The sequence below is a fragment of the Arvicola amphibius genome, chromosome 5 (genome assembly GCF_903992535.2).
Source record: "Arvicola amphibius chromosome 5, mArvAmp1.2, whole genome shotgun sequence".
NCBI lineage: Eukaryota > Metazoa > Chordata > Mammalia > Rodentia > Cricetidae > Arvicola > Arvicola amphibius.
Genome location: NC_052051.1, coordinates 34248962 through 34269323, shown reverse-complemented (window position 1 = coordinate 34269323; position 20362 = coordinate 34248962). Strand labels below are relative to the sequence as shown.

Here is a 20362-nt window from a genome sequence, read left to right as displayed (position 1 = left end):
AAGATTCTCCTCTAAGATCCATGACCTCACTAGACCTGGGTGGTTGGCTAGATGTCCAGTATCAGGCATGACTTTTCTCCTGCTGAGCAGGCCTGAAGTCCAATTAGAGAGCTGTTGGTTCCTGCCAAGATAGGAGTGCTGCTGTTTGACCCTTAGGGTTATCTCTTCTCATCTTAATACACCTGACATGACCACGGGCCCCCTGACTCAGTGCAGTAGGCAATTCCATTTTTCTCTCCACTTTTGGTTTTGGCTTGAGAATTTCATACACGCATAGAATGTGTTTTGAACAAATCTACCCTCTTCCCCTATCTCACCATTCCTCCCTCCACCCCAGGCAAACGTCAGGTGTTTTGTTTTTCAAAAACTCAATGGGTTTACTTAGTGTTGTCTTTATTCCTGTGGGTTTGGACCCATGTACTGAAACATGGGTAGCCTTTCATGCCCTATATCCCTGAAGAAAGAAATGCCTCTTCTACTCCCAGCACTCATCAACTGCCTATAGCCTCAGCTAGGAATGGGGCTTTGTGAATACTTCCCCACTACCCCATTTTTGGCTTTTGTTCAGATTGATTTTGTGCAAGTTGTGAGCATGTTTGATTATACTGTGTAGATCATATGTACATTTCTGAAAAGTATTGTTTATTTATAACCATCCAACACCTCTGGCTCATAGACTCTTTCTGCCCTCTCTTCTACAATGATCCCCAAACCTTGGGAGAAGGGAGTGTGGATAGATGTCTCATTCACAGTTAAGTACTCAGCAATCTCATTGATCTCTGTGTTCATTGTGTTCAACTGAAAAAAAGAAGCTTCCCTGATGTGAATGAGAGGTGCACTATGTATGGCTATGATTATAAGTCATTAGGAGTTTCTGTTTAGCAGAATAATAGGCCCTAGGGCCCAATACCTCTCTAGTCACAAGTTCCTTGACCTACAATAGTGCCAGGCATGAATTCTATATTATGGAAGAGCATATAATCTAAACAGAAAGTGTTGTTATTGCCAAAGCATTCATATGACTTTTGTACCAATAGACATGTCTTCCCAGGCCAGTCATTATTGTAGCTCATAGGATTCACTGATTGATGAGAATGATGATTGCTTTTCTCCTCTGATAGTCTTCATGGCTTCATCCATCACTATTAAAGCTAGCCAGTAAGAATTAAGCCTCTATATGGGTATCACTTTGGTTTCTCTACAACCGATGACTAATGTATTTGGTCTCTTCTGCAATTGGGTCTTACAATCAAGTTCAATCAATCAACCAAGAATAACAGCAAAAGGATGTCATGTTTGAGGGCTCTATGTGAACCCACTAATAGCTCCTAAAAGAGGTAACCCAATTCCAGCATGTGGTTTTTATTTGACAGCTTATGGTGTCTAGGAGCAGTACCTTATTATGGGTAACTCCACTAATATTCTTCCTATATATGTATGAACTTTAGGATGTCTCTGTAGTAGTAGGCTTCCAGTTGACTTTTCTGAGGTCTTTAGTGATAGCTACCACTCCCCATATTTTCCCTTCTACCCTACCCCAGAGTCCAGCACTGTAAATAGTGAATATGTATTATTTGAATATGTATTATTTAAGCTAGTAAGCCCATGAAAGATGAAGCAGAGTGGCAAATCCAGCCACAAGGTTGGGAAAACTGACCATAATTTCTACAAATTGTGTGAGAATTTATTCTGTATATTAGAAAGCTCAAATAATGTTATTTTTAAAGTAGAAATTAGCACATTTTAAAGTTTAATCCCTTAGTAAGTTTCTCAAGACCCTTGTGCAGTAACATTCTATAGTATTCTTTTCTTTCTAGTGCTAGGGACTAAACCCATAGCCTTGCACTTTTGAGGACAGGCATTCTACCCCTGAAATACATATCCAACCTCCAGTGTTTAATATACTTTCCACAGTTTATTTGATTTTTTTTGTTTTGTTTTGTTTTGTTTTTTGTTTTTTGTTTTTCGAGACAGGGTTTCTCTGTAGCTTTGGAGCCTGTCCTGGAACTAGCTCTTGTAGACCAGGCTGGTCTCAGACTCACAGAGATCCACCTGCCTCTGCCTCCCGAGTGCTGGGATTAAAGGCGTTCGCCACCACACAGTTTATTTGAAAAAAAATACTCTCCTTATCATTCGAATACTTCTATATACCTATTCCTATAACACTCAGTATCACCTGATTGTTTTCTATAACCAGACTCATTTGAAAATAAAATTTAGTGAATTTGTTTTATTCTGCATGACTAACCTGCTCTACTCTTTAACTTTCTGTCAGTTTTTGATCTGATACAAGTTTCTAAACACTCTCTATTTTGAAATGAACATAAACGTGGAATTTTAAAAGATGTGTCTGAAAGAATGCCAAATGTCTTAAAATAATATTTGTGAAAAGCACATTGGAATAACTTAAAGTACCTATATATGCACACTTAGGTAATAAATGTAAAATTAGATAATGTCCTTGCAAGATCACATAGTCAAGTTATGTAAGAGCTGTGCGTGCTGGGCTTAAGTCTTCATAAAAGAATTGAGGAGTAAAGACACTAGTCTGTTATCCCACCATCCAGAAGACAGGAACTTGTGAAGCAGTTCTCCCAAGAGACCCTGCAGCTTTATCTATCAGTCATCCATTCAGAGAGTTCATCAGCTCCTAATAATCAAAGATTGTTCCTTCCCTGTCATGGGAGTCTCTCATGTCCAAAGTCCTTAAAGGCTATGGTCCAAACTGTATATATCTTTTGAAAAACTATTCTTCAACTTTATCTGTAACCTTGCTAACAGTGTAATATGGTACAGCATAGGGCAACCTTTCCCCCTTTTTCCCTGAGAACGTGGAAAGCACTGTTCTCTGTGTGACCTAATTAAAGTCACCATGATATAATAGAACTGTTCAGTCAGGAAAAGAAGGTAAGAATTTAGTTTTAACACCAAGTCTTAGGAGAAATCTTGGTGATTATCTGGGCCATCTTGGTTTGAGTCCCCACAAAATTAATCTTAAGATGTACAGTGTGTTCTTAGTGGGGGTATCAGAAGCACAGATGAGGCATAAAGAAATGAAACCGAGAGGAAAAGATACCCAATGGACTGTATCAACAAGCAAGGTGCTGCTGAAGCATTCTGAGGCAGTGTTTAGCTACAAAAGGTGTGGGATAGATTCAGAAGAGTATTCATAAGGGAGTGAGAAAATGCGGTCTTTACCCCTGGTTCCTTTGGGACCAACAATAAGGCATTTAGCCACTGACACTTCTGAGCTATACATGGTAGTACTCCCAATCAGTCTCGGCAAGCTCATCTACAAAATCTTTCTGGAGCAACTTTGAGAGAAGTTCAGCAGGATCACAGTGGGTTAGACATAGTCTGTCATCAAGCTTGGCTGGTCAGGACTGGTTCTACCCTATTGACTCTAGCTATAAAGAGACTCAGAAGTAGGAAGGACCTAGGAAGAGGCATGAGGAAATGAAGCAGGTTAACTCTGGCTTTAGACCTTTGCTGCAACCATTCTACCAGGATTATATAAAAATAGTCAAAAATTGGTGTCTTAGTTAGGGTTTCTATTGCTGTGAAGAGATACCATAACCATGGCAACTCTTATGAAAGAAAATATTTAATGGAGTGGCTTACAGATTTAGATTTAGAGGTTTAGTTCATCTTCACCATGGAGGGACATGGCAGCATGCAAGCTGACATGGTGCTAAAGAAAGACCTAAGAGTCCTACGTCTGGATCCATAGGCAACAGGAACTGAACTCAGTGTCACACTGAGCCTGATCAAAAGAGACCCCAAGCCCACCCCCATTGTGACACACTTCCTCCAACAAAGTCATACCTCCAACTGTGCCTCTCATTTTGGGGACCATTTTCTTTCAAACCACCACAGTTGGATTCAGTTTGAATACACAATATCAGGTACCAAAGTAAAATAACTGTGCTCAACTCCATAGAATGAATTACTCTGAAGTAATCCGCAAGGCAGAAAAACTTAATTGGAAAAGAAAAGGAAAGCACATGAGAAAATGGGAGCCAATGAGTTTATCAGTCTCTAGTCTTTGCTCAGCTGGATAGGCTTTGTGAGCCCTTCCCAATGTGAAGAACAAGTAGAGGGCCACAAAAAAAGATGCCTAACTCTTTGAAATACACATAGAGATTCCCACAAAGAGATGGTTCTTCTTTCTTCTTTCTTCTTTCCTCTTTCCTTTTTTCTTCTTTCTTCTTTCCTCTTTCCTTTCTTCTTCTTCTTCTTCTTCTTCTTCTTCTTCTTCTTCTTCTTCTTCTTCTTCTTCTTCTTCTTCTTCTTCTTCTTCTTCTCCTTCTCCTTCTCCTTCTCCTTCTCCTTCTCCTTCTTATTCTTATTCTTCTTTCTTCTTTTTCCTCTTCTCTAGCACTCTCATTTTTCAAAACAGGGTTTCTCTATGTAACAGACCTGGCTATACTGGAACTCACTTTGTAGACCAGGCTGGCCTTGAACTCACAAAAATCTGTTTGCTTCTGCCTCCCAAGTGCTAGGATTAAAGGCCTGCAACCCCTTGGCCCAGTAGTTGTGCACCACCACTGCCTGGCCCATATTATTATTGTAGTCTCCAAACACAACTTTATATCAATTCGAGGGGAAAGATGAGTTGGGATCAAACAGGGTGAGTTATGAGTTAGTCTTTGAAATTTCTAGAAAAAAATCTTTGGTTATGAACAGCATCTCCACTTGCCTTTTAAGTGTTTGGTTGAAACAACAAAAGATGGAAGTTAACATATTTGTGATTCTAGGCACAGATTCTATTGACTTAATTTCTCATTTGAAATAAAACAACTGATAACTACTGACCCACTGCTAGGCTCTGACTGCTCGAAGCTCACTAGAAAAACCCTTCTCATTCTTCTAAGGGTAAGGTGTTCTCAGTACTACAATCACAATAACCCTTTATTATCTGATCAAATTACACTGAAGTGTAAATAAATCCCTTCTAATCTCTCACATTTGTAGATGAGCTTCTTTCTTAATTGGCAAACAGCTTTTATGTCTTTATAGTTTACAACTTGAAATTCTGGAATGTGTTTCAGTGGTCAGTTTTTGGTGAGTGGAACAGGTACTAGAGGTGATCAACTTAGTAAGAGAAAAGGGTTTTGTTTTCAGTAGTTTTAGGAGTTTCAGTCCTTTATCAGTTGGCATCATTGCTTTTAAACCTATATAGTGAGGCAGTCTATCATTCTGGATATATGTGGTAGAGGAAGGCTGTTCGTCAGTTTGAAAAGTGAGAAGGGGAAATATCCGGGTCTCATAATTTCCCTTAAGAGTATGCTTCTAATGACTTGAAACTTCCCTCCCCAGAAGGTTCCAGTATTTATCAATAATGTCAAGTTGGGGACCAAGCCTTTACATATGAGCCTTTGGAAGACATTCTCAACCTCATAGCATATGTCTGTTTTGTAGTATGACTAAGTCAAGGAAATCACTCTACATAACCTGTGATACCATCTTGTTTTTGATATGAAAATACTTTTAAAAAATCTACACTTTTGGTGATTTTAAAACTAGTTGACTCCCTTAGCTGTGAATACTGCATCTGACTATTCAGCTGACTCCACGTCAAAGCATTAGAGGAAATGCGTTAAACATGTGAAAACTGACTTTCCTCATCATTCTTCCTAATCAGCATCATGATTGTTTCTGTAGTATTTATATTTTATTAGGTGCTGTAAGTAATCTAGAGATAAAGTATTTGAGAGGATATTCATAGATCATATATACATGGATTGTCATTCTTTGGATTTTGGTGTTTGAAGGGGTCTGGGAAAGAAAACATCCTCTGCAGACACCAAGTGGCAATAGTTAATGACATGCTGTTGTTGATGGCAACTGCCATTCCATACAATAGACTCGCAAAGTCAAGGTGCTAGTCCCCAGAATTCCAATGCTTCTCATTGAGAGCCTCAGTTGCATCTCACGTCTGAGACCTGGACAGATTTTCTTTTTGAGAATTTCAGGAAGGCTTGCTGTGTGACACCTTGCAAGGCAGAGAGAGTGAAGGTCAGAAAAAGGAGGTCAAGGATGCTGAAACAACCGAATCACAGGCAACCAAAAATAGAGCAGATTTTCCTTTGTTTACTTTGCCAAAGGGGAAAAATTAACTTGATGGAAAGCGTAATTAAGCATTTCTTTTCCATTGTGGTCCTTCCCAGCCTTCTATCCAGCTGTTCTGTTCTGCATTGCGATGGTTCTTAGTCCAGATGCTCAGTTAAGGAAGGAGAGTATGGCCCTGGAGCCATGCTACAGCGCGTGCCACTATTGACCCTTATTTTTATTAGTAATGAAGGTGGATAAAAGCAGCACTGGAATGTTCACAGAAAGGTATTGTCTGAACAATTATTCGATTAAATTCACAGAATAGCGTCATAAAGTAACCTCAAAAGATTATGTAGGTCAACACATTCCATTTCTATGTTCAGAAAGTGATATTTTATATTTCCATACAGCTATAAAACTTATAGTTTTAATTTAGTCCAGAATCATAGTCTTCTGTTAGTATTTGTGAATTATAATGACTGATTTTCTAACTTGCTTAAATTTTCAATAACAACCTACAGAATGATTTCTGTTCCAATGAAGGCGTGCTCGAGACGTTTTAAATAAGTTCTTTGGTATTTGGAACATGTGTCCTAATAGGAACCGAATTAGTTCTGTATGATAGTAGGTTTCTAACATGCCTCAAAGGCTATTAGAGACTGAATTCAAAATCTCTAGGAATTATTGGCCACCTTTTGATGGGAGTTAACGAGAGCATAATGAAGACAAATGACAAGCCATAGCTCATTTGGGCCTCCTGATACCCAGGGCCATGTCCTATCTGAGAATCTGGATACATTTCAGGTAAATATAGTTCATCCTTGTGTATCCAACCACACTGGGAGCAGCAACTGCCTGCACATCCATAGCTGAATGCTGAGGGAATGGATTGAGTTACGTGTATCCTTCTACATAAATAGTAACTGTTTCAGCATCCATGAAACCACACAACAGCCACCTAGACTATAGTTCACTATGGATAAGCACCCTGTTGGAATGGAGAGCAAATTACCTCCTTCCTAATTGCTCCATTTACTCATAAAAGGAAATTCCAGTGAGCTGGCCAAACTAAATGTTTGGTTGGGTCGAATAGACTCACTTTAAAAGAATTTTAGAAAAGAAAAAAGAAAGGCCGGGTGATTGTTTCTGTGTTACTTTTACATCGAGCTCTGGTTCTCCTGAGTAGAGTAGATATTTGATCATTTCTATGGCCATCATTTATTTTGTATAAACCTATTAAAGCTTCTACACCCAAATAATGGCCTGCATCAATTAAATGATAGTTCGGGGCCTCCTAATCTTGCTAGAAGCAGTGTATGTAGACTTCCTGCCTTGAGAGTGTCTTCACAGAGAGTTGATCATCTGTTGTCTTATTCTGAAGTTCTGGGAAGGAAACAAGCAAGGGAAGGTTGCATCCCATACATTGCTATTTACTGTTGTTACTATGTAATGCAGATGGATTCTTTGTCAGCTTTCCAAAGCTGTTTACATTCTTAGATGTGGTTCACCTCTGTGGTCAGACGTTTTTATTTTAATGATATCAAAATAACTTTTAGTGAGATGCCTTGCAAGGTTGTTTTGGAACAAAAAGTTTTGTTTTTGTTTCTTTTTTCCCCTTTTCTTCCCAACTGGGTAATCTTCCATATTTACCAGATATAGCTAGGTTTATCTTTAATTTCTTTTAAAAAATAGCTCTGAAAAATCTTTGATAAAGTCACAGCATTATGCTAATTAGAATATGAATATGAATGTTTGTAGCTATTTTTAATCCTTCTGATGTCATGCATCCCTATGGGAATGTAATAGAAACTCTCTTTCCAAAAAGATGAACATATACCTGTCCTTTAGTGTTTCATTCTGGCAGTGTTTATGGGTCCGTAGTGTAGATCCAGGGACCTCCAAGTTAAGATTATTTTTACTGAGAGGATGGGTCTGTAGTGTAGATCCAGGGACCTCCAGGTTAAGCATATTTTTATTGAGATGACATCATATCAAAAGCAAGCATTTACACAGATTTATAGTTCAGATAATTTTAGAGAAATTCAAAACTAAAAAAGTATAAAATTTCATCATTTGTTGTTACAGCTTAAATACACCCAGGTTTATTCCACATAGTGATATGCAATGGTATTAAATAACTACTTCTTAATTTTTCTCTTTTATGGGATTTCTCATTTCACTTTAATCAATTTTAAATATTCTTTTCAACTTTCTAAATGAGATTCTGGGGGGAAAAAACCCATGAAAGCACTTTTTAAAATTCGTATTAATCTTAAAAGCACATCTATGTATAGACCTTTGGATTAAATATTTGATTTAATGTTTTCATTTGAAAAAAATTCTTAAATATGACATTGACCTTACAGATTTTGAAAGTCAAAACCTCTATAAATTTAATACTAGTTTCTGACAGTAAAAAAAAATTACTGAATCTGAGAATTTGGTGATAACTATTTTACAGTTTTAGTATTACCAAATGATAATTTTTAGAATTAGGGGGAAAATGCAGCTTCAAAGTGTCAGAAGAGCTCAGCTTATACAAGTCCATTTCCAAGGTGCTTTGGGGATTTGCAGATGGATAATAAGCTCTCTGGTTAGCATATGCAGGGCTTCCTAGCCTGGTCAGACAGTTCTCTAGTTACTATGTGTAATGCTTCCTAGCCTGGTTAGACAGTTCTCTAGTTACTATGTGTAATGCTTCCTAGCCTAGTTAGTCAGCTCTATGGTTACCATATGCAAGGCTTCCTAGCCTGGTTAGACAGTTCTCTGGTTACCATATGTGGTGTTTCCTAACCTGGCTAGTCAGCTCTCAGGTTACCATACACAGTGTTTCCTAGGCTCTGACTATTGTAGATTTTCATAAATGAAGTAACTTCTAAACAAAAATGTATTTTGTAGTTCTGGAGGTTGGAAGGTCTAAGATAAAGGGGTTGACTAATTTGCACACTGCCTGCTATTGTCCTCTTTCTAGTCTGTAGACAGAGCCTTGGTGCTCTGTCCTCACGTGGGAGGAATGTGCCTCTCAGTCCTCTTGTGTAAAGACACCTACTAAACGCCATGGCCCAGATACCTGAGCCAGGCTCTGTCTCCATCTTCCCATCACCTTGTGGGTTAGGGTTTTACAGTATGAGTTTGGAAGTGGTTATACAACATTAAGACCACAATAACTAAATATATTTTTCCCTCCTGTTATGAAGGATAATTTCATATACATATAAAACGTGTCTTCCATTGTCTACCCAAGCAAAAACAATGCACTGTCATTTAAAACCCATAGGTGAGTACGATGTAAGAGAACCCACAATTTAGCACATGCAGGCTCAAGCCCATTGTACTAGTTTGTGAGGCTGGAAATTCAAGCGATATATTATGAGTGATACCTATAAAAACAGTCTTCCTAGCCATTTATGAATGCAGTCATTGCTTTGAGGTCTTATCCTGCGTTATGGAGATGAGATTCACATTTGAAATAGAGTACACTTGTTAATGGGTCACGTTAATATGAAGTTTTCATTATCACATAAAATATATACTTGTGTTGTGTGTGTGTGTATACATTGATATAGTCAAATAGCGTAACTCCTAAGTTGTATTTTCTTTCACATATTTCACACCTAAAATCAGAATTTGCTTTAGGATATATATTGATCTCTACTTTATTTGACAGCATTGAATAATCGAGCAATTCACAACTGGTTGTACCCTGGAGTCATTGACATATACTCTATAGATTATGTAAGACTGTGTAGAATCTGTAAACTAAGAAGTTGCTTTAGTAATTTTAAATCAACACCTTGAGCAAGTCAAAATTAAAGTAAAATGCAATGTGCTTTCTTGTTTATGACAATGCATAAACAAGGAAGAATTTTACATACTTTTTAAAAATTTATAATATATCATTATCTTGTTTTCAACCATAACAATCATCCATAGTCCCAAGGTCACAAAAATAAGCGATGGTGTGTTTTGGCCCTTAGGCCATAGTTTTCTAAGCCCTGACTTCTAAGAAGATACAGCTTTGAGTAGTAACTAACACATGCCTATAAGCCTAGCACCAACGAGGCTGAGGCAAGAGGGTTGACTGCTCAGACCTACTTAGACTACATAGCTAAAACCTGCTTCCAAACAAGAATAAGCCAGGAGGTGGTGGCACACACCTTTGATCCCAGCACTCAGGAGGCAGAAGCAGGAAGAAGATCTCCATAAGTCTAAAGCCAGGCTGGTCTACAGAGCGAGTTCCAGGGCAACCAGGGCGACATGGAGGAACTCCATCTTGAAAAACAAAACAAGAAATAAAATGGAAAATAAAAGCATTCTCAGCACCACTTTTCTAAATCCTTTTGGCTTTGGGACAGCCAAGGTTGGGCCTGGAACCTACAACTCTTTCCCCGTCTTCCAGAGTACTAGATACTAAGGCCTTAACCATCACGCCTGGCTTATAAAGTCTGCCATGGAAGCTGTGAACTGGCCCATGTTCGACAGCAGAGGGAGGGCTCCGGGTAGAGGCGAGAGATGAAAACTTTGCTGTGGTAGGTACCCACTGCAGCCCCCATGAGTATATTGCAGACGCTAAGGATTGCAGTGGGCACGAAGGGCCCAGCTATGCTGTAAATGGGTTTCAGCCAGCCAGCGTCTGTGTTTTACAAGGACCATAATACCAAAGGCACTCAGCAGTGCAGCATCGTAGAGGGCTATGAATGGCTCACAAGGCAGGTCTGGAAAAGTGCTGATGGATCCCACATGTTAGACAGCCGTCAGCCCTAGCTTCCTCTTTGCGCTCACACTTCCTTAATGGCGATTTGCCCACTGTTAAATGTGGTGAAGAAAATGAGAAGAACACGCACATGAACACACACTTGCGCAGACACACACACATACACAAAAATGTGCTAAAGACATTTCAGGATTATGAAAACTGGTACAGTCTAGTGATTAATTTTTCAAATGCTTTTCATCTACTTCATATAAGTCATTCTATTACAAGCTCATGAACTCAAAAGAACCCATCATTTTGGACATTCCTTAGCTGGGTGTGGAGGCACCCCTGTAATCTCAGTCTTCAGGAGATAGAGGAAGGGAGATCACAGGTTCCAAGCATGACTGGGTTCCATAGCAAAACCTGAGACAAAAAAACACCAACAAACAAATAAACAAACTGATAGACATTTAGGGGTAACATGTGGTACAAATACATAGTTACTATTCTGTATAAATTAACATGCTCTAAATACACAAGTCTTAGATGTCTTAAAGTGTTAATACTGGGGAAAAGAGAGTTGTATAAAACTACTTCCAAGTTATAACATTTCCTATAAACTAGAAAAACCAAAACACTTTCTTATGCTGACACAAATGGCTTCTTTAACTATTGTTTATTCTTGATGTTAATTTGGATAAAAACACATTTGAAGGGTTTTTGTTCAATCTTTTCAACGTTAGCTACAGCACTACAAAGTATATTTTAATGGGAGTTGGTTTTACCGTTTTGACACGCATGAGATAACAGTTTGGGGAAATGTGTCTGTGCTCAATTTTGCTTTCCATTTCTGACTTTTAAACTTATTGTCAGACTCAGAGAGAACTGGGAAGCACTGAAGATGATTAAGCACTTGCCTTTGGGAATTATTTGCAGTTAATTAAAGCTGCACACTCCGGTGTATACTTGATTCGCTGGTTATTAAAGCTGAATCACATGATAACTACCTCGGTTTCTCACTTGTCCATCAAATGTTGCTTGTGGCAGACTGAAGAAACATGCTTTCTCATAATAATCGAAAAACATGATGTTTGAAGCTGTCTTCCAGTTTTGAGACGTGGGGGACGATGGAAGTGAGGGAGTCAGGGAAGGAAAGCAAACAAACAAAATTTTATTTTAAATTTTATCTGACTTTGCTACGGCATCTTAGAACTCAGCTTAAGGGTACAAATACAGAAAAGAAGCAATTCGTGAGAATTAAGGCAGAGTTTGATGGCTCCAATTTTCTCCCTAGCTGAATGTTGACAAGATCAGCTAGTAATATTTAGGTATCTCGAATTTTGTCCCTTTGGGCTGTGTAAGAAAGGTATCCTGGATTGCAAGCTTCATGGAGGCTAGACCAGCATATAGTTTGTACTCAACAAATACTTGGAAAGCGAGTGAAAGGCCTACTTTCTGTATTGCTGCTGACCTACCTATAGGTTCTTTTCAGTGTCTTTTTTCAAGATCCTCCAGAGGGCTCGCCATCTGTCCTTGTAGACTGTCAGGAATTCTTTATTACAGAATACTTTCACCTGTGCTGCCTGCTCTCTAGCATGAGCCGTAACAATAAAACTGAGCGTGTAGGGGCAAGCAAGAAAGTCCATCAGGGAAAGGTGCCTGGCCTGATGGCCTGAGCTGAACCCCTGAGACCCATAGAGTAGATGGAGAGAGGCAATGCAAGTTGTCCATTGAGGTCTACATGCATGCCCTAGTGCTCTTCATAGCGTGCACACGCACGTCCACACAGACTAACGTAAAATGTAATTAACAATATTTTAATTTGTTAAATTAAAATGGGCTGATTCCATATTTACAACCCCTTAGAAGGTGAGAATCACTTTGTGTAGAACGAAAGTTCTTTGTCCCCATCCTTGCTCCTGTCAACTGCTTTGGGACCTTGGAATGACCTTGCTTGCTGGGGTCTTCCTTTTCCCCACGGTCTGTTGGCCACCAGGCTATAAGGACAAAGGGAGTAGAGGTGATGAGCAGGGCTTGGCCAGCTGTGAGTACGATGGAAATAACCTTCTGGGACCCAGCTTCAGTGAGGCAGCGTGAAGGGAATATATAGGACAGGGATAGCAGCTGGGGCATCACCTGATAGGTCCTCATAGTATGCTTTGTTTGCATTTGGCAAGTATGATGGGAACACAATACCTAATTATCATATGGGTGCCAGGGGAGGCATTTGCAGGAAACTGTGTCAAAGTTCACACTCAGGAGAAGTCAGGCATTCAAGTTCAAGGAGCGCTGCCAGATAAGGCCAGGCAGAGAGTAGGAAGCCCCTGATGGGGTAAAGGAGTCTTCCATTTTGTGCCCAGCTCAGAGAGCTGTCCAGACATGGCAGACTGTAACCTTGAGCGACAGGGGCTTCCAACAGCTTGTTACTGGGTAACCAAGATTCAGTATTTCACTTTTCTGGGGACGTGGGGTTCACATGTGTGAACAACTAGAATCCTGGGAACACTAAGAACATTAAAATGAGATAGCTCTTCAATCCTCTCTACTTAGTCCTCCTTTCATGTTTCTGCCCCACAATTCTGAGACTTCACTGGTGCATGAAGCCCACTTCATATGCTTTCTACTCTGTTACAAAGATACCTCCACGACTTTCTCTGCTTCTGAAGCTTTGTGCAGCTTCCTTAGGTAGTATTTTAAGAAAATAGAATTTGATGGTAAGAATCTTTAAGCGTTTGATGGTTACAGTTGGAAATAATAAAGTATATTGTCTTAAATGTTAATCTACCCTGTTAATAATAGAAAGGGCTCCCCTTTCGCAGCTGAAAATGATGACTCTGATTGTTTGTTAGCAGATTCTGCAAAGGATGACAATGCTACAAAAGACAGCGATGTGGCCAGTCATGCTGTGTGCGAGCAAGAACTTCCCAAGGGTATGTTGTGGGGTCTTTGTTCAGCTCTTTTTTTCTGTTGAGGAGTATTGTATATTAAAAGTCAGATGTGAGGTTTTTCCATAAGAGCAGAATTCTGATGCTATTTCCTTACACCGGCATCTTGGTGAGATACTGTTGCCATCCTCAATCTTTGTCATTTATTACTCTTAACCAAGCTGGTGTCATTTATGTTGTTTATTGTTACCTGCCTGGATTCTATAAGCAATCATTTTGGAACCATTGAGACGAATATACATATGATAAGAATGAAAATAAATGTGAGGCAAATGGAGAATAAGCCCAAGAGACTAAATCTCCTTATCCATATCCTTGGGATACCAAGAAGAATAAATAGAGCCCACAGAAATAAAGCAATTTGTAGGACAATAATAGAGAGAAAAATGTTTTCCTAATGCAATCTAGTTTCCATGCCCAGAGTGTAAGATGGAATATATATGCAAAAGTAATGAAAACTCAAATAAGAACAGACACCTCCATAGCTTTGTATAATTTCTGAAGATTGGTGGCTAAGACAGTCTTGTAAAGTATACAAGAAAGCCAAAATCAGTACAAGCAACACCACTAGAATCCAGCCCCAACCAGGAGAACAGAATGGCTGAACTGTTTAGTAATCCATTTCTGTACCGAGTAAGATATTGTTTATGCTTTAAGTCAAATAGTAGTTTCTTGGGAATACAAACGTTAGGAAAATATACCATCTAGCCATGCTTTCTGAAGAACCTAACGCTTTTTAAAAAACTAAGTGCAGAAGAGGAAACACAATTCAGACTGAGGAAGGCATAATGGGAAGGTTCCATGTGGTAAACAGAACATATGAAAATTGTTTAAATGATAATTTTTTAATTAGTATCAAAATTATATAACCATTTTTTAACTTTGAAAGTATATATTGTTTAAAAATGACAGAGAGGATTTATACACTTAGTATTGAAGTAAAAATAACTTGTTATTTCTCTTATTAATATCAACTAGCCAACCTAAACAGAAATATACATACACTGTATTCACTGATTATATTATATTTCATGTACTCATATTGCTGTTTATTACATATGAGCTACACATATAAGTATTCACATTAGATAGATAGATGTTAGATAGAAATAGAGAGATTTTACACACACACACACACACACACACACACACACACACACACACATTCAGTTGAAAGGGAAGCTGTTTAAAGGTGTTAAAGAGTTAAAGACAATAAAAAATTGTCCAAGGTCCAAGAGAAGGTGACTCTCTAGATTGTGAGTCTAAAGCTTAAAACTACCTTTGTCCTCGGGAATATGTTCAGCAAAGAAACATCTGGAATCATGTTGCTAAAGAAACAGAGGGACTCTTAATAGCCCTTTCGAGTGTTATGAGTAGAAAGCCCAAAGATACATACAATGGCAGTACAGGGAGCCAGCCAAGGGTCTACCTTCTGAAACCTGATACTCATTTTCAAATTACCTCCATTCCCAAAGTAAATTAACACCAGGCCAGAATCCCAGGTCTCCTAAGCACTGGAGAAGGACACACATGAGATAGTAACTAGAGAAAGAAAGGACCTTATCTGCATCAAACAATTTTTATAAATAATTTCTGAAATTCAGTATCTAGTACATACACGCAAAAAATAACCAAACAGGTAAACGGAATTAAGGTAGCCAGAGACTCAGAGATGAGAGATTTTCAGCCTGTGAGCTGAAAATATTGCTGATATATCCAAAGTATAAGACAATGGCACTGGGGGCTGGAGAGATGGCTTGGTGGTCAAGAGCACTGCCTGATCTTTCAGAGGACACAGGTTCAATTCCCAGCACCCACATGGTAGCTTATAATTGTCTGTAACTCCAGTTTCAAGGGATCAGGCACTGTCATGCAGACACACATGCTAGCAAAACATCAATGTACATAAAATAAAGATAAATAACTTTCTTGAAAAAAGAAAGAGAGTGACACTAGATACTCATTTGAAAGAATAAAGGCAAGATTGAAATTTTTAACTGTGAATGGTTATTATTGAAAGCAAAAATCAGAAAGTAAAGACAAGTCATAAGTAAAGTGTGTGCTAACTCAAATTAACTCAATAAACACATTCATGTTCTAACAGTATTTTAGGGGCATATGAAAGATAGTTTGTGAACCATGGGTTAGATATGAGAAATATATCTGAATTAAAAAGAGCAAAGAGAAAATGAGATGACAAACACTAAGGTAGGGGAATGTCATTTATTATATAGTGATGACGTATATCATGAACTGAATTAGAGAATAAATTGATCAGCATCAATATTTGAAGAAATTATGTGAGAAACTTTGATAAAAGATTGAGTGTGATTTCATCAAAAGTTTTGAACTCGAAGCAGAACAAATAAAGGTAACACCACAGCTAGTTCCGTCACAGTGGAACTGCTGAAATGGTCAGATTTCTTCAAATATTATGCACGCCAAGCAGAATAGATAGAAATAAATCAACAGCAAGTCCCATCAAAACAAACTGCTGATATCCAAAGATAAAAATAACATCTAAAAAGAAGCCATCCAATAAATGCCTTGCCAATAGATGACTTTCCAGTAGATACAATGGCCATGCACAGAAAATACAACAAAATTATAGTCAACCAAGAACTGGAAACCCTGTAGGAAAAGTATGTTTTGAGAATAAGAAAGAACGATTTAAGTCTATTTTACAGGGGATCTCCAGATGCTCCACAGGGGTAGAAAATATCGATTAAAGGTAGAAAGTCAAAGATCTGTGAAAATATTAAGAGGAAAGTAAATTAAATGTAAGACTTGCTTGTTCTTTTGGAAGACAGGAATAGTGTCTCCCTCTATTAGGTCTTTTCCTAATGTCATCGAGAATAAAAGTGCTAATGAATGTTTGAATCGTATAAGTTTCAACGATCCCTGAAAGTGAGAAAATGAAATGAGTCCTGTCTCAGATGATTTCCTGGGGGAGTTTCCAGGTCATGGCCCAAAGAAAAAGGATTTCGGCAGAGCTCCATGGGCTTCCTGCAGAGTAGACACAGAACCGAGAACCCTGGAAGCTTAAGAGTGTAGAGTTGCAGGTCAGAGTCATGGGAGCCTAGCGTTCCTGCATATTGAGACCAATTGGAGCATGAATGAAAGGCGATGCCCACGCTCAGATAAAAGATGCTAAAGGAAAGATTTGATGCTATTAGTTGAGCTTCGATGATTGGAATGGAATTGTTGGCTGGGAGGGAGCATGTGAGGGCTTCTAGACTCGATAGTTCTAAAAATACATAGCCTTTATGTGTGCTTTAGTAGTTAGCTTAAGTTCTATATGGTTTTTGTTTGTTTCTTTTCTGTCTTTGCTTTCCTATAACTTTTATGTAATTTTAAAAAATGGCTAAATGGAGAAAGAAGCAAAGGAAGAAGAGGAATTAAGTGTTTATTTTGTTTATTGTTCAGGGTTGTACTCATAGCCTAGGTGATCCTAGAACTCACAATGGAGCCTCAACTAGTCTTAAATTTGTGACAATCCTCCCTCAGCCTTCCAATCTTGGCATTATAGGCATTAGCCAACATGATTGATATGAATTATTAATGGCAGGCTTCCAAACAAAGATTATGGCGGAAAGCCCAAGATTGGCACATAAGGCTAAACAACCATAGAGGTAACACCCAAATTAAAAATTCTGTACTATGTTTCTAAGAATATAAATTACTTTGAAGAATATCCATGAAAATTTGTATTTATTTGTTGTGCATACCTATAATCCTATTACCTAGGAAGTTGAGAGCTGAAGATTACAAATTCAATACTAGACTGGGCAACAGAGCAAGCCTCTATCTACACACACACACACACACACACACACACACACACGAGTTATACAATAATAACAAGTAGAATAAAGTCACAATAGAATTAATTTTCCCCAAACTCATTATGAACATGAAGGTATATTCAATAATTCATATAATAATAAATGAATGTGACTTTGCAATGAATGCACATTGTATCAAATGAGGGGACAAAAGTACAAGCAGGTGTGAGTATACATATGTAAAATTAGGTTATTTTATCAAGTGTAAGAATCAGAACAATTTAGTTAAGTTCAATAATATTGTAAAGACTTAACAGGATAGAGTTAGGAAAAGAGAAGGTGTATCTAAGGAAATACACATCACATGAGAACAGGAAAGGTGGCTTTGGAATCTATCAGTCAAAAGGCTCAAAGAAGAAAGAGTTGGTCACTTTGTACTGATGAAAGTTTGAGCCCCTCATTAAATATTACAGTGATGGGATTTTTAACATGTCAGATGGTGAGATAAGATACAATACAAAGCAAAACCTGCTGGAAATACAGCAAGGAATTCACAGACGTAATGTGGTCAGCAGTGATAGAAGAAATAGACCACAAATAACATGGGGTGTTTTTAGAATGTGATTAACAGTGTAATCCTGCTGTAGGAAGTGACAGGCAAATCAATGAAACAGACTAACACATCTAGAAGTGAGACCAAGTACATAACGCAGGCTGGCATTTCAAAGACTGATGATTCAGTAAGTGACCTTAAGACAACTAGCTGGATATTTTAAATAAATAAACAAACAAACTAGATCCCAACTTCAATCCTTACACCAATGTAAGCTCCAGAATGGGGTAAAGATGAAATATGAAAGTAATATTAAACATTAAAATAAAAGAACCAAGGGTTATTTAACACTAACAAGAAAGACTGAGAGATAAATGCCTATTATTAAGTGGCAGAGGCCGACCAGGAAAGATTATGGGCCATGTGCATCCAGGTACATGACATTCAAGCAGAAACATGAAGATGGGGAAAGATCAAGGGCTTCCAGGAGCTGGGTGGGGGTTGGGGGCAAGTGACTAGGCAGAGATAGAGAAATCCCAGGACACTGAAAATACTCGGAATGACACTCTGGTGACATCTGTTACTATGCATTTAGCCAGTCTTGTGAAACAGTGTAACACTAAAATGAACCTCAGTGTGAGGATACGTTTTAGGGCAAAAACCAGTGTGAGCCCACAGCTGTAGCAAATACACCTCTCAGGCTGGGAAAACAAATGGTGGGGGAGGCTAGGAGGCTTCCTCATGTATGCTTTCTCCTTTTCAACTTTGCTTTGAACCTAAAGCATCTCTAAAATATAGCCTTAGAATAGCTTTGGTTTCCCACACATAATTTTGTGTATATTGCAAAATTAAGACGTATCAGTGGTTCTCAGCCTTCCTAATTCAGTGATCCTTTAATACAGTTCTTCATGCTGTAGAGACCCCCAACCATAAGTTCTATTGTTGCTACTTCATAACTGTAATTTTGCTACTGTTATGAATAGTAATATAAATATCTGTGGTTTTGGGAGTTTTTAGGTGACCCCTGTGAAAGGGTCGTTTGATCCCCAAAGGGGTTGCAACCCCCAGGTTCAGAACCACTGAGCTATATGGATATATTTGGAATGTATGGATGTATGCTCATGCCTGCATATGTCAGAAAAACAGTTAAGTTACTACATACCATCTGATTATATAAATTTAATGTACTAAGTAAAAAGCAAGTCAGGTTCTAAACATTATCTGCTGGGAAGAACAGTGCCATCTAAATGACTAGTATGTAACATTCTTATTTGAGAAAAAGTAGCTCACATAGTAAAAAGAAAAATAAATTATCAAAAATAGAAGCACAAGAGGAAAATGAGCAAAAGACTCAGTAACTGTGTTAGCTGTAGTTAATAAGAAGTGAAATTGTCATAAGTAAAAAGATTCCCTTATCTCTACTTTTTTAAAGAAAGGAACATAAAATGGGAATTATCTTCTCTTTTTGAATAATTGAAAATATATAAAGTCGGTGGAAGCAGTTTTTTTTAACACATTCACTCACTATTGGTGGGAGACAAAGGCCATCAATTTGCCGCTAACAAATTTGGTTCAACCTATTTAAAACACATGGAAATGCTTATTCATAAAGTATCCATTACAATATGGCATTTAACAGTACACACAAAAATTTTGAACACACCCCCAAATTAATCCATCTTATACATCTTTTCAAAATATGGCTTTTGAAAAAGGGGATGATTTTTTAAAAATATGAAATAAAGGGCAGGAAATAAAGAGTAAATTCATTTTGATCACAAGATGTATTTACAAACTTACACATATGCATCTACATGGACAAATTAGTGTAGGCCCATGAATTGCAGATTTGTTTATGTGCGTATTTACACACACAAGAAAGAGAGCAGTTCACAGTGGTAAAAGTGGCCATCTCTAAATGCTTAGCTTGTAGTTTTTGTATTCACAGGGAACGGGTATTTGTTCTAACTACCAAGAAAATAATTTCACAAGTGATTTACATTAGAAGAGTCAGCTTTATGGGCCCTAGAGGAGAACCACGGATGTTTAGGAGATAATCAAATTCATGTTAGTATAGTTTTACCTTTTGTTTTTAATCTGGGGCATTTATACATGGCAAAAATTCAATGCTGAATATTAGCAGCAAATTTCAAATTAAAAAAAAAAGAAACCACAATTTTGTTTCCTTAAGACAAATGTCAGAGAAACAAAGTCTTTATTCTTTGAAAAATCTGAGCATCTAATAACCTGCAAACCATACAGCTATATTGTTGTTGCCTTGGTCCCCGAATAGTCTGTTTACACAGTGAGTTTAGGTTTAGCCCCTAGA

General features: G+C 38.1%; 1 protein-coding gene across 1 annotated transcript in view; it reads left to right on the top strand.

The window, feature by feature from the left end:
- The window catches only part of Macrod2 (mono-ADP ribosylhydrolase 2), a 1850149-nt gene that overhangs the window by 1760340 nt on the left and 69447 nt on the right, over positions 1 to 20362 (top strand). Inside the window, exon 14 of the mRNA XM_038330425.1 lies at positions 13603 to 13680. Coding sequence (XP_038186353.1) covers positions 13603 to 13680 — 78 coding nt within the window. The remainder of the gene's footprint in view (positions 1 to 13602; positions 13681 to 20362) is intronic.